The sequence below is a fragment of the Perna viridis genome, chromosome 5 (assembly GCF_037379345.1).
Source record: "Perna viridis isolate PV_CMFRI_1.1 ecotype Kerala chromosome 5, ASM3737934v1, whole genome shotgun sequence".
NCBI lineage: Eukaryota > Metazoa > Mollusca > Bivalvia > Mytilida > Mytilidae > Perna > Perna viridis.
Genome location: NC_142449.1, coordinates 26,213,248 through 26,228,365, shown reverse-complemented (window position 1 = coordinate 26,228,365; position 15,118 = coordinate 26,213,248). Strand labels below are relative to the sequence as shown.

Here is a 15,118-nt window from a genome sequence, read left to right as displayed (position 1 = left end):
AAGTTATGACATCATTTTAGAAAGTAATGTTGTGACATCATAACTTACAACTAATTTACACTGAAGACTTCTCGTGAAATCTACCACAGAGAGCAGGCACATTATTCTGTATTAATTGTCCTTTTCCCTTTATGTAAAAGTGGGGTGGGGTAGATAAATTTAGAAAATAGAAAAAAAAGCTTTTCTGCTTTTTGTACAGTTTACACACCAACCGGTCACTTGCTACAAAGATTACTAATCCAATAACATTCAATACTAAATCATGTAGAGCTAGGAAGTAAAACAATTCTATGACATGTGCCACAGTACAAAAAACTGTAGTTTTATTTTAATAGAATATTTCTGTGAAACTGTAATAGAGAAAATTACTATTAATTTTCAATATTTGCTTTATCTATATTTCAGAAACATGTGTATTTGCATACTTAGGTTTGGCAATATTTAGTTTCCCCAACTTAATAGTGAAGCCTGCATTAGTGATATGGTGCATAGTAAGTACACTGTCTAAATATGTCAGTCTTATGCTTGCCATAGAGTATACTGATCTCTGTCCATCAATAAACATGTTGTGTCTGTCTAAATATGCCAGTCTTATGATGGTCATAGAGTATACTGATCTCTGTCCATCAATAAACATATTGTGTCTGTCTAAATATGCCAGTCTTATGATTGCCATAGAGTATACTGATCTCTGTCCATCAATAAACATATTGTGTCTGTCTAAATATGCCAGTCTTATGATTGCCATAGACTATACTAATCTCTGTCCATCAGTAAACGTGTAATAAATTGAAAATGTTTTGAGGGATATCAATAATGTACATACAGATATTTTTTTTTACATTATGTCAGTCTTTTTTATGAGAAAACTCCATATAGTTTTTGTTTTTTTAAAGTTATGAGACTTTACACATAAAAAAAAGATAAGATAGGGAAATCTCACACACCATTGGATAAGATATAATAGTTTTCTTAGTCTAGGGAGCCCCTTAGAAAAACAGTTAGAATATACCCTCGGGTGTCTGCGATTTTGTGATTTTGCACTCACAAAGGTGTTATATTCTTAATATTGTCTGGTTTTAGGTGCATTTAGCATTTAGTCAAAACTCTGAAAGATGCTACATGTAAGATTGTAGCTTGTCATGTAAAATTTCAGTACATGTCCATGTTACATATTCTAGAAATACTGACTATTCATGTTTTACTGCTTTGTACACAATACATATGTACTGAGAAATGGAAATGACCAATTGTGTATTAACTAAATATGTGTTCAACATGATGATGTATATCTGTTGTCAAAATTTGGTGTAAATCTGTTAAGCCATGTAGGAGTTATTGCCCCTAAACGTTTTTTCAAATTTTTATGTAAATCTGTTATATTGCCCCTTGACAATGTTTTTTTTGCTATTTTTAATGTAATTACTTTTAAAAAGTTCTCAGAAACTAATGGACAGAATTCAATGAAAATTGATATGATTGTTCCTTAGGTATAAATGTTAGGAATTTTTATCTAAGAAAAAACATGGCTGCTTTTGCAAAAAATGTTTGCTTTTGAAGCCAATCAGGTGAGTAATTCAGACTCTTTAGAGCCTGTAGTTTTTAATTCTCTTACAATTAATTTTTTTTTAATAGATTATGACATTGTTTATACTGACAAAATTTACTTTCTTCTTTGTACAGGCATTGGTACTTATTGGAAGGGCTTTCAACATATTCCCATTATCATTCCTGGCAAATTTCTTCAGAGAACATAAAATAACAAGAAAAAATCAGTTTATCATGTGGTTCAGTGGTAGGTATTAGATTTGATATAAGAATATTATTTGTGTTGGGACCTTTATGGTTGGGTGCAAAAAACTGGGATTGTACAGCCATATTTAAATAAACTCAGGTGGTTTCACCTGTCACCATCAGAGGTGTTTACAATTGTGAGCTCTCTGTAATTTCTATGGATTTTTGCTGCAAACTATGTATTATGGATGGCAAGTCTGAATAGAAATCTCAATATACAAAGAACTTCCTCGGTGGTATTGTGGTACATGTATCTTGTTTGCATGGAGTTGGTAGTGCCTGCATCTGTATTTAGGGGATAGAATAACAACTGGTTAGCTTGAAGCGAGAATAATGTGTCCAGGTTGGGTTGCATGCCTACCTGCGGGCTGTTGCATATGTGAGCTAGCACATTAAAGATCAAGCTTTGAATGTCATACTAGTACAAAGCTGTTCAATTGGTCAGTCGTTCTCATCCTGAAATGCATAATATATATCTGCCACAGAGATGGAATGAATGTCTGCAGCTATGTGGAGCTTGAGGGTTTTTCTGTTTTAATTTGTATTATGGGTTTATATTGGATATTCTAGAAATATTTTTTCCTATTGTAGGTTTGAGAGGAGCCATTGCATTTGCCCTATGTTTACATTTAGAATTTTCACCAGAGAAGAGATATGTTCTGGTGGCTAATACATTAATTATAGTTTTGTTTACAACAATGTTCCTGGGTGGAGCTACCATGCCATTGATGAAAGTAAGTCTTTATCAGTTGTAGGAGGAGACAATTGTTGGTCTTTATTCAAGTAAGGCCCATAAAATTTTGAATTGCAGTGAGAATCTGGCTACTTTTTCTGACTTTTAGTAGAATTGGTTCTTTCAAAGATATTTTTATTTAGAAAAAGTCAATGATAAAATAAAAAAATGAAGTTTGGTATTGTGTTCAAAATAAAGAGTGGAATGCTTTTGATATCATTGAAAGTTATTTTTGTTTTTGTTTAGAATATTTTTTTCTTTTGTAATTAGAGTATCTATCCATACAAAAACAAGGTGAGGCATATGTAGTAATCAGAATACATGTATAATATTTTAACCATAACAAACATTTTTGATCAAACACTAACCTTGGACAGGTGCAGTGATCCTCATGTCTATACATCTGTATGGCACTATGTTAGATTCCTGATGATGATAGTTAAAGAATCAAAACAAGTAATTTCAAGTATATCCCAGCATTCCTGACCATCTACTCCGAAGAAATTGCAACATATGCTTTTCATATGTTCCGTAAAACATCTGAAAAAACATGTTTTTAATGTGTTTTTCATATGTTTAGAACCAAAACGAAAAACATGTTTATGACTAACAAATTGATATATGTAAATGCTAATTGTATGGTATATTAAAATATTTTTTTTTCTTTAAATTTAATATATGATTAGAGGATTATTTTTATATGAATCAAAATGTTCTATTTTTATCATTGTGTTTATGTCAGTGTCTCTCTATTAGACAGGCTACATATTATAGTGTTATGTTTTTGGTATAGTTTTTAGATGCTACAGCAAAAACAAAAAAGAAGAAGAAATCTGGAAAAGAAGTGTCCCTAAGTAAAACTAAAGAAATGGTTAGTATTCCTTTAATTTTTGTAAGCATTAAGTCTACAAAAACTATACAAAGTAGTTTTGTGTTTGTTTTCTATTTGATAAGAATGTATTTTCTGTATCTGTATCTCTGTTAAAAAAACCTGAAAAGTGTAGTTTTATGCACAGAGGTGTATTATACCCCAACTCAACCCTGGGTGGTATATTGGTATCATCTTGTCCATCCATCATTTCCATCTGTCCATCTTTCTGTCAGTCCATCCACCCAAAATTTGTCACAATTATCTCAACTCTCAAATGATGGATTGATTTCAAGATGGTGTGTGGCTTCATATAGATGGGGCATACCTTGTAAGTGATTTTGGTTGCTCTCAACTTTCTCTAGGAGTTTGGGTATGAATTGCATGTTTGCTTTTTCAAAGCTTCACAAAAAGTACTGCAGATTTAGTTTGGTTGTGCACATGCTTTGGTGACCATATTATTTGCTCTTTGATATTCCTCTAGAAACTGACAAATGCTCATCTTACAGATTGATTTGTCATAAGATGGTCTATGATAACTGGTATTAAGTACATTTCTGCCTAAAAGCCAGGCAGAGGCTTATGATGGCTTATTCATTCATTTCTTATCGCTAAGTATTTTTTATTGCAAATCCTTCTGTAGGCCCATAGAAACTGTAATAGGAAATATAAATGCAAATAAAAGTAGTCCACTGGAGATATTCAAACTTAATATTTGGTTATGTTCTACCTCAGAAAAAAGTACAGGAAACTTTACCACCTGAATTTTTACACTATAACCAGTCAAAAAGTATTTCACCAAGTATAGCAGATCCAAGGAAATGAACTTAGGAAGAGTTGTTTTTAGAACCTAAGGAATGTATTTGAATAGGTCCTTTGATTATCTTTAGTTATGATGACTTACCCCCCTGCCTGGTTTTTAGGCAGAACCATACTTAAGACATGAATTAATCAAATGTTTCTAATGATTAAATGCTTATTCTCAGTTATTTATCAATGTATAAATGTCGATTCACCCACCAACTTGACATCTGTCGGCCATTTATCTTTTTTTTTTAGTGTATTTAGTTAGTGATTAATTTAACTCAATTCATAAATTGATGGACTAAAAGAACAAGTGTTTAATCCTATAATAGTTGCATCAATAAATGATGTCTGGATAGAAGGTTGGAAACATGACAATTCTGATTGGTGGAAACTAGGAAGATCAGAAGGTTGGAAACATGACAATTCTGATTGGTGGAAACTAGGAAGATCACTTAATTTGTTTTTTATGCCCCCTTTTATACCCCATGCAACAATGTTGAAGATGGTATGATTTTTTATGTGTCTTACCATCTGTCAGTCTTTCATTTTTGTCATTCTATTCCTTTCTAACTTATGAACAGAATTTCATGAAACCTGGTATGTAGTAAGTTGACTATGTACACTATATGTAATTGTTCATTATACCTGGAAATTTGGTCCGTCATTATGTTTCTTTAACTTAAATTCTGGATTTCATGACTGAAGCATCTTGTCATGCAACTCCTCTCAACTATCGAAGAGAATTTTATTTTATTTTAATTCCAGGGAGAAGCCATTGATACAGACCATTTATCAGAGTTAACAGAAGAAGAATATGAAATCCATTATGTAAAGCCTCACCAAAAGGGCTTCATCAAGTTTGATGCTAAATACTTAGTTCCATTTTTTACCAGAAGGTTTACAAAACAAGTAAGTATTTTAGAAAAATATATATTTGTATTTAGGAAGCATATACTAGTACTTTGAAGATATTTTTTTGTGTGTATAAACTTTCTTGGTATGTTGATATGTAAGTTTGTTTGTACAACTTTAATTTGTGTATTTTATTTAAGCATATAATTTTGTAATGGAAACAGAATATTTAGTTAGGAACTCAAATTTATGGTTTAATCTTATCTCGAAATTTGGTACCCTGCAGAAAATAATTCTTTCTACAGTAGTAGATTGGCCTGTTTATTAGTTTGTCTGTCACATATCACACATTAGACATGTAGGACACAGGTTTTTTTTATGAAAATGATCTCACATCAAAATTACATGTATTTTATTTATACCCAAGACCATAATTAAGAAAGTGACACCTACAAACATTCCTTGGTAAAGAAATTAATATTACACAAATTTTGACTAGTTTCTTTCATGGTTCACATGTTTTTCATGAAATGAACTAGAAAGGATTCATTCCAGTTTTTGAAATTTGCATCTCTGCTAAGTGAAGTGCCTTGCAAATTTATAAATTAGCTAGTTACTCATTTTTTAACTAGTTGATGATCACAATGAACATTTATATTAAATATTCTCATTGGGTATAATATTGAATGAAGTGATATGCACATGAACTTGTCTTTACATCCAGAATGGCCATTTGTGGACTACTGTAAACCATGAAATTTTTGCAGCAGTTTTATTTTTACTATTTTCGTGCCAAGATCTGTAACATGAAAATTAAACTGTTGTGAATCTTCTTTGAAGAACATTACAGTACAATTTAAATATTGAATTTAAAACTGCGCAAAAGCAGATTTATAGCAGAAACCGCAACAAAAAAGAAGGCGAAAAAATGTCCCAGTTTACAGTAATGCAACCTACATATAACATGTTTTGCCTTAAGTTTATTGTGAATTTTCATCTTTTTAATAGGAAGTAAGAGAAGGACAGACACAAATGAACTATTTAACAAACCAATGGTTCAAAGAAGTGAAAAAAGAGAAAGATGTGAACATATCAGCTTTAGACTCTTCTGAAGATGAAGTAGAGACTAGTCTTATCAATAATGAAGTGATGCCTGGTCAACATTAGTATTGTGTAGTTGTGTATTGGATGGTTCTCTGTGTTGTGCATTGGTGTATGCTTATGAATGTATGTAATGTATTGGTGTGTGTGCTCTTTTAGGTATGTTGTGTATGGTTTGAAGTTAATTTTTGTTGATTGATATTTGAAATTTAAACCAAGCAAATTAAATTCAATACATTTTAAATGTTTTTATGTCAATTATGAAATCTTATTTTGAATTCAGAAATTTTTTCATGAAAACAAGTTAAATGAAGTTTACTGGTATATTCTTACAATAGATTTTGCAAAAATGTAAAATACAAAATTGTATTCATTTGAAGTCTTTTTATTTTTTTTCAACTTAAGGAGGTAGACCGTAGGGTAAGGGACATCACTCTTGAAATCTGTGATATGTTTGTATCATATTCAATTTCATTAAAGCCTATCAATCTTTCATTTGAAACAGAATGAAATCAGTCCAAGTTATTTTGATGCTTACACGAGATCGATGTAAAATGCTGAATACAAACGTTCCAATGTAAGAGTTCTGTCTCTTACCCTATGTCTACCTCCTTAAAATCAACAGAAGATTAATTCTTTCCCATGGACATTGTTGTATGAGCTGTAACTGTTGTAAAAATATTTTTATTTTTGTAAGAGTGTCCATTTTGTTGTGTTACATATTGTTTTTTTTTAATTCAAACTGAAAGATTTGTATCACAATTTTTATGTGGCATTTTAAATGATAAGTATTGTTATTAGTAAAGTTCTGGTGGTCAGTAATTAAGCACATCTCATTGCAGTTGACAACTTCCAATTCATTTTATAAGTTGAGCATTTCTCTCTTTAATTTTATACTGTGTAGAAATAAATGGTTGGATTTTGATAAATCTGTAAATATTGCTGTCAAATGAATTTTATACGGTGTAGAAATCAGTGGTTGGATTTTGATAAATCTGTAAATATTGCTGTCAAATGAATTTTATACGGTGTAGAAATCAGTGGTTGGATTTTGATAAATCTGTAAATATTGCTGTCAAATGAATTTTATACGGTGTAGAAATCAGTGGTTGGATTTTGATAAATCTGTGAATGTTGCTGTCAATTAAATTGTAAGCATTTATTTTTGAGATGACAAAACTAACAAGTACTTCTATACTTACCAATATTTTTTTCAACTGACCACTGAATAGTGCTAAGACTGGAACATATATGGGATAAAAATATTTATCCACGAAACTGTTAGTGATCTGGTTAATTTTTGTTATTTGTATATAAATCCAATCAAAATTTCTGTTGTATTTTTTTGTCCTTATTGTGGGATATTTTTAATTGTTAATTGTGTATTTTATTTTTGTATGTTGAATATTGTTTACATGGGTACTTCTGGTATTCCAGCGGGTTATTTTTATACTTATTAAAAAAAAATAAACAGAAGTTATAAATTGTTCATTTGATTTTATCAAGTATTATTTACAATTTTTTTCTTCAAAACATTAATTAATTTAGAAATAAATCACTGAAACTCCTTTTTATTACTGTTTTATTCTGATTGATAGTGAGGAGTTAAATAAGGACATACCGGTGAACGGCCAGCCCATGGTAAAACTATGATAAAATGGAGTTTCCGTGATTTATTTTGATTCTAATAGGGCGGTTTATTCATATTTTTTAATAGATACAGCCAATGAGTTGCATGAAATGTTGATCACGTGTTTATCACTTTTTAAAGAGCTTTGAAGCACATCATATTAGAATTTCCAACATTACCTCAAAATAAAAAAAGAAACCTCACACCCATGGTATATCTAGCTACTAGATAAGGAGCTGTTCTTACCATCAGTTTGGTTTTGCTTCGACAGTGAGTAACCTAGTCCACTTCAGAGAATAGAGTTGGTCTTCCCTTTATTGAATAACCATTACCTGAAAAATTATCTTAGGTATTTTTTGGACAAATATTATCAGACACATTTAACACCTAAGTTCATCAGGTAATAGTCATTCAATTAAAGGGAGACAACTATATTCCACGAAGTTAACTATATGACTTGTTGTAATTGATAACTAAAATTTTGGTGTGCAGATTGGCAAGAATTGCCTTTTAACATTTATAATGATGCAAAGCTAGGTGCAAGAGAAAATATCTTTGCTGTTGTAATCATTGAAGATAACACTATTTTTTTGGATAATATTGATTCTATGAATCTGAATATTGGAGCTTTACATTCTCATTATATAACTCTCGTTGTAATTGATTTAGTATGTAATGATTTTTTTCACATTTTAAATTTCATCATATTAAAAAGTAATGCAGCTTCAAGCTGAATTCCATTCTCATGATTGTACTCTGGAGTCAACATAATTCTATAGATGTCATAATAATTGGTTGAATTTTCTTCATATTGAAGGATATGAATTAATGAAAGGTTTAAAAGATCCCTTTTTTGATTTGTAATTACTGTCCTTGTTTCAATTTGACCTTATGGTATTTGCTCATTTTAGTTATTTAAGATCAAAGACCTGAATTGACATTGGCATCAGATTTGAGACTTTTAAAGTCTGTTTCCACAAGTGGTCAGATGCCTCCACAGAAATAAATCAATTAACAGTTATACTGTGAAAACTATCCTAACCAAACAATATTTAGGCTTTAAAATTGCTTCAGTTTAGTTAGGTTTTTAGGTTATTCGGGGTTTTGTTTAGACAGATTTTTAGGTTATTCAGAGTTTTGTTTAGACAGGTTTTTAGGTTATTCAGGGTTTGGTTTACACAGGTTTCACTGTATCTTGCTTTAGTCAAGTCACAGAATAAGTTTTCATCCATGTTACTTCAATCAAGTGATTTAAAAGTCTTCCCTTTCTCTATTGAGTCATTCGTATATAATATGTTGACTGTATTGATGTTTTCACTAAAGGGACAGGTTCCCAAGATTAAAAAAAAAGAATGAAGGCCTTATGTCAAGTTGTACCTTTTTTAAAATGGTACCATACTACCATATTTGACAACTAGTTGCTATTTTGAATGGTCTAGCTAAGTTTCTGTATTAGTTTTGCAGTTAATTCAAAATTGACTGAGTTCATGAGTACTTTGATCAATATTTACTCATGCACACTGTGTGCATATGCTTGAATAAAAGGCATTTATAGGCTTCATTAGGAAAAATTAACTTATTTCTATATTTTCTGGAGCTAAGGAAGTTGAACTATAACTTAGTACAAATGCATATCAGTATATTGGTGATGCATATGTCCTGTAATTGATTTCACTATAACAGTTACTGAATTGTTTGTTATTTTTATAACATTTTACATATCTTCCCAAGCCAATCAATATCAACAAAAAAATGATATTTGACAAAAGTCATGTTTTCATAATATTTTTTTTCCCACAAAAATAAGTCACAACCAGTGTCCGATATTATGTGTAATTATTTTTTGTGAAAAAGAATACTAGTATTTGATATAACTTAGAAGCAACTTAACAGCTACTTGAATGTTAGTAACATATTGTAGAATGTTAGGACTGTATGGCAGGTTATTTTGGCAGGTGTAAAATTTGGTGATTTTTAAGAAAAGGTGTACGAAAAAAAAATTTGCATTTCTAATTTTGGCAGATGTTAAATGGTGCACTAAGTGCTTAAGGCATTTGAAGATATTTTATGGAGTTTGTTTTGGCATTTTTAGCCAGACCGTGAAAATACACCAAAATTACATCCTCAATAACCTTCTATACAGGATTTGATTATCAAAATCACTTCAATACATAGATATAGTTAGGTATTGTTTTAGATGTTATATACCTCTTAGGGTATGATTCAAATAATTTAAATCCCTTTTTAAAAGCAATTTAACTTCAGAGTCTTGAAATGTATTGTATTCTTTTACTTTTAGATTGCATTAGATTATTTAAACTGTTTTATCCAACTACATGGCCGTTGATTTTCAGATTTATAATACATACAGCTTGCCTATATTTTAGTACCCATCTATATAAAATTCAGACACTGTCAATAGTAGAGGTGAAACATGGTGCATAAAACCTATTAAATGAACAATGCTGTTTCCATTTACATTTGTTTATGTTACAATATTCCTTTCTGTCAACAGATCTTTATTTTGGAGAAGACCAAACATTCATCTCACACTTAAATCAACAAAATTAAGAATCATACTCTTGTAAGGTGTCAAATCCATATACCATGTAAGTAAGTTTCGTCCAAAAAAATCCTGCAGCTAAATGCGAATAAATATACAATACATGTATATTGCTGGAAAATATCAAATTTGTTTGAGAAGCTTTAGGAACAGTCAGATTATGAGGGTTAACCAAGCTAAGTACAAATAGATATATTGATATTTTCGGCAATGTAAATGTATTTTTTATATCCTGTGACTACATTTGCTAAATAAAACAGGCGAAATTTGCCCATAAAGTTGATTTTTTCAGCAATCTTTTGAGGGTGGCGGTCTGCGAGACCTTTAAACTTGTTACCTGTTCACTGTTTTTGACGTTGATCCTAACTGAAAAGGTAACCAGGAGATGTTATCATGCAATGGCGGAGTAAAGCTTTGCATTATTCAACACCCTTCATTTTATAGTAGAAAGCTTAGTTGTAGGATAAAGACAATTTATTTGGTCTGTACCTATTACTGAAGTAGTAAAAAATGAGTTAGGTTTTTGACATGGGCATAACTCACTTCCTGTCTTATATGTATAACGACTGCTACTTAATAGTGCTATATTTTAGCTGTTTTTTCTACGAGTTTTTGCATACTATGTGCTTTGAACAGCTGTTATTGTTTGTTGTTCAAACCACAAAATTTTATTCTCAATAAAATACCTACGAGGTGGCTCTTTGGGAACCAGTTTACTGATTTCCTGCTCAATGCCTTAGCTCCTCACTGAAATGTATATCAGTCGTAACCCATGGTCAAAACATTAACATGTCCATGACATGTACATTTCATTTGAGTGTTGTAACAATATAATATTTTATATTATGCACAAAAATGCAATCATGCTTAATTTTTAGATGAGCTGACTTGTATTTATGTACTATAAATTCAGAAATTATTGTGTGTATTAACTTCTGTTATTTTAGTCTAAGATGATGTTTGAATTTTTGCAATTCTGAGAAAAATTCTGCATCCATAATTTTATAATTTCCATAATACATTTTTTGCAATAATAAAAACATTCCAATAATTTTTGAATTTGCAGTATATTGTATACTTAATTATGAATAGATAATGGTATGGGACCAAAGACAATTGAAAGCATTTTGTTATACATTTGCTCAATATTTATGAGATTGATATGTGTGTACAGATTATTTCATTCGTTTCCCTTTCCAAATTTTCTTGTTTGTAATAAATGAGATGACCATTTTATAGTTATTTTAGAAAATGGCTCATTCAAACAAAGTTTCTTTGTTCAGAATTTTTATTGTATACTAACGCTTTTCTGTTTGTATACCATTGAAGAACTATTGCTAAGTACCAATTTTCACTATTCTGCCAAATTTCAAATTCTAAAACATATATATACATATATATATATATATAATCCACACAAAACTTTGATGTTCCAATGAAATAATGCAAAATTTAACATACTATTGAATCATTGTCAATTTGATGATTGATACCCATGAAAAGTATCTTCCCTGTAATTTGGAAAAAAAACTCACATTTCCTGATTTTGTCCTTTCATTAAGAGAGGTATTTTGTTCAAAAAACAAAAAGGACAAAAATCATTTTCCAGTTCTGTCTTTAATATTTTTCTACCTGAATACCTCAGCATAAGATTGGCCTATGCACCACAACACTTAAAAAAAATACATAAGTCTGAGAACATTTTTAACTATTTGTGACATCATGAAATCCTACAACTAATTTGAGTCAATTTTAGAAGAATCTCAGACTTACATTTTTTTTTCAAGTCTTCAGACCCCTAATAATACTAAGAAAAAAAATAATTAAGTTTTAACTTAGGCTACATGATGTAAGGGGAAATTATTGAAGCTAAAATCAAATATGTTCATTTTAAGTTCTGATAAAATACTTGCTGTATAATGTCGTTATATTGAGCTGTAAATTTTGTCAACTGTTTGTATAAATCAAAATAATAATACACAGGCAAATATTTTTCACATGAGATTCATGTTAATTGAGCTTCACATGATATTCATGTGAAATTCACATGAAATTAACATGAATTTCATGTGAACATTTTGTGTGAATTTCACATGAAGGCTCCATTCACCCGAATTTCATGAGAACTCTGTCACTTAGTTTATTTGCTCAATTCAGGTGAAAATCATGTGGAATTTGTGTGAAAATCATGTGAAATAATTTTGCCAGTATACTGTGAAACCTGTCTAAGGCCAAAGAAAATAATAGTTTGTTTCCTGCTGCCAGCAAGAAAGAGAGTAAGTAGGTAGGGAAATTATTTTTCAAAAACGTTTTACATTGAGTTAATGGGTAAACATTGTAGACTTTAACAGTGTTTGGCCTAAAATGGTCATGAAAGGTACACAGGCAAATGTGCCGCACATGAGAATTGTATGGTTTACATCATATGATTATCATACAAATCGAGCACCATATGATAATCATATGTTTTTTCTGAAAGGAGTTGCATACCAGTAAACCCTTCCACATTAGGATTGGAGACTCCAACAAAATCAATGAAAATTTAGAATCTCCCACATCAAAATGAAAGATTTGTGGGAGGTTTTTGGTTAAAATTACTATATTTTTGTGAAAAATACTAAATAATTGATTTTTTGGCTTTCACACAAAAATCTTCCCCATGAGAAAGGGCCAGTGGGGGAGAATCTAACACTTGAGCTGTTCCAAAGGTTAACATGTATGGAGTTGGTTTAGACATATTTCACTGTAGTTCAAATTTTGATAAGAAAAGTGTCATGTTGATAAATAATATTAATGTAGTTATAATTATGTTATGTATTTTCTGGACATGTGATATTAAATTAAACAGTTTTTCACTATGTCTTTTTTTCTCCATTGTAACATACAGATGTTTTTATAGTACCAGAACCGATCCCTGAAACTATTACAGATACTTGGACCCTTCATCAGTCAAAGGCGTCAGTCTGTCAAGTAATATATTAAATCCATGACAGCTTTCATTTTTAATTCGTGACTGCTTATTGGTTCATACCGGTATATTTTACGGAACAATTTTTTTTGGTTTAAACAATAAATATCGGAATGAATCTTTATTTACTTTTTTTTACTTTTATACTTGTTTTCGTAGAGAAAATATAAATTGTTAATTCTAAAAATTTTTAATTTGAAGTAAGGTTAGAAATATATATTTGATTAATTTTCATTAAAAATTTTGAAATTTAATTGGTTAGGATTGGATAAGGGACTGTATGTATTATGCCTAGTTTTATAAGTAAGGAAAAAAAGAATACCATACTTGACCTCAGTAGGATTTTGATGTTGGTCAATGACTATTTTCACAAGAGTACTAGTACGAGGAAGTGTTTTTTATTTGTCTCATGTTAATTAATGTAAGACACCCAAATGATCTTTTCTTTATTAAATTGATTTTCATGATTTCTTACTGAAACCACCTACACACAAAGAAATTATTGTTGGTTCAAATTACACATTGTTACCCTACCGGTGCACCAGGTCCATGCTCTCAATTTTTAGTGGTGTCCGAGTTACTCATTTGCTTTTGTTACTTTGTATGTACGATTTTAGTTACTTTATGTTCTTTGTTGTGTATGTCTGTTTTCCATGTTTGGTCTTTGTCCCTGGATTACATTCTTTTTATAACCTTGGTTCCCTTGATTACTCTTACAAATGACAAAAAAAGGCTTTTTTTTTTAAATTTCAAGTGTAAATCTTGTTATTTTCTGCAGAACACTTATACTAAGCAGTACAATCACCAACAAATGGGTCCAATGTCTGAAGATCATCAGGAAATCACTTGTAACAAAAGGTTGTCATGGTGACAGAAACATGGTGGATTAGACATTCTATATATGGCGACTTCATGCAGAGTGATATCACTGGATTTGAAGGATATTAGTTTAAGGATGAAACCAGTTTGTAAATATGATTAAGAACAAAATCATTTTTTATATCTGAAGATAGTAATAATCTTTATATAAATTTTACATTTTATCCCTGATTGATAGTAATAATCTTTAAATAAATATCACATTTTATCCCTGATAGGTAGAAATAATCTTTAATAAATTTAACATTTAATTCCTAGGTGACACTAATAATAGGATCTAAAGCAATCATCATACTCTCATAAAGTCAAAATTTACTTTCTTTCTACCCATCTTGCAATCTGTGGTAGTTTGCTAACCTAAGTGGGTGAAGTCATGAGTTTGATCCCGTACAAAGTAATTCCAAGGACTTTAAAACTGGTAGTCACTGCTTCTCCACATAGTGTGACAAATGGTTGGCTGTGGGCATCAGAATAATGTATTGGAGTAGGATGACAGGCCTACCGTCAGGCGGTTGCAATGTGAACTCAGCATGTCAGACTAGTACTAAGCAGGGTCTGTTAGATTGATAATCACTCTTGTCTTGAAATGCATGAAATATTTGCCATAGAATGTAAGCAGCAATTAATCATATTCTGCAACCCAAAGTCTATTTTTGTACAGCCAAGACAAAGTGTAATTTATGGTTGTAAGGGGAGATAATCCAATTTGCAACCGAAAGTCTACATTTCCAAAGCCAAGGCAAGCATAGTTTATGGTTGTAAGGGAAGATAATTTAACTATAACATCAAGGTATTTTTCTTTCAATGACTCCAAAAGGGTTCCCTCAGTGTTTCTAAAAAAGGAGAAATTCCAATTATTTTTTTCAAATTTTATTTGAGCAAAATAATTATAAAATAACTATTGCTTAAATAACAACACATAC

At 30.6% G+C, this 15,118-nt stretch overlaps 1 protein-coding gene across 1 annotated transcript in view; it reads left to right on the top strand.

Moving 5' to 3' along the window:
• Positions 1-13,206, top strand: part of LOC148616851 (sodium/hydrogen exchanger 8-like) — a 34,771-nt gene extending 21,565 nt beyond the window's left edge. Inside the window, exons 11-16 of the mRNA XM_088583972.1 lie at positions 406-491; positions 1,684-1,795; positions 2,386-2,528; positions 3,321-3,398; positions 4,968-5,111; positions 6,063-13,206. Coding sequence (XP_088440098.1) covers positions 406-491; positions 1,684-1,795; positions 2,386-2,528; positions 3,321-3,398; positions 4,968-5,111; positions 6,063-6,221 — 722 coding nt within the window. The 3' untranslated portion in view covers positions 6,222-13,206. The remainder of the gene's footprint in view (positions 1-405; positions 492-1,683; positions 1,796-2,385; positions 2,529-3,320; positions 3,399-4,967; positions 5,112-6,062) is intronic.
• The last annotated feature ends 1,912 nt before the right edge of the window (positions 13,207-15,118 follow it).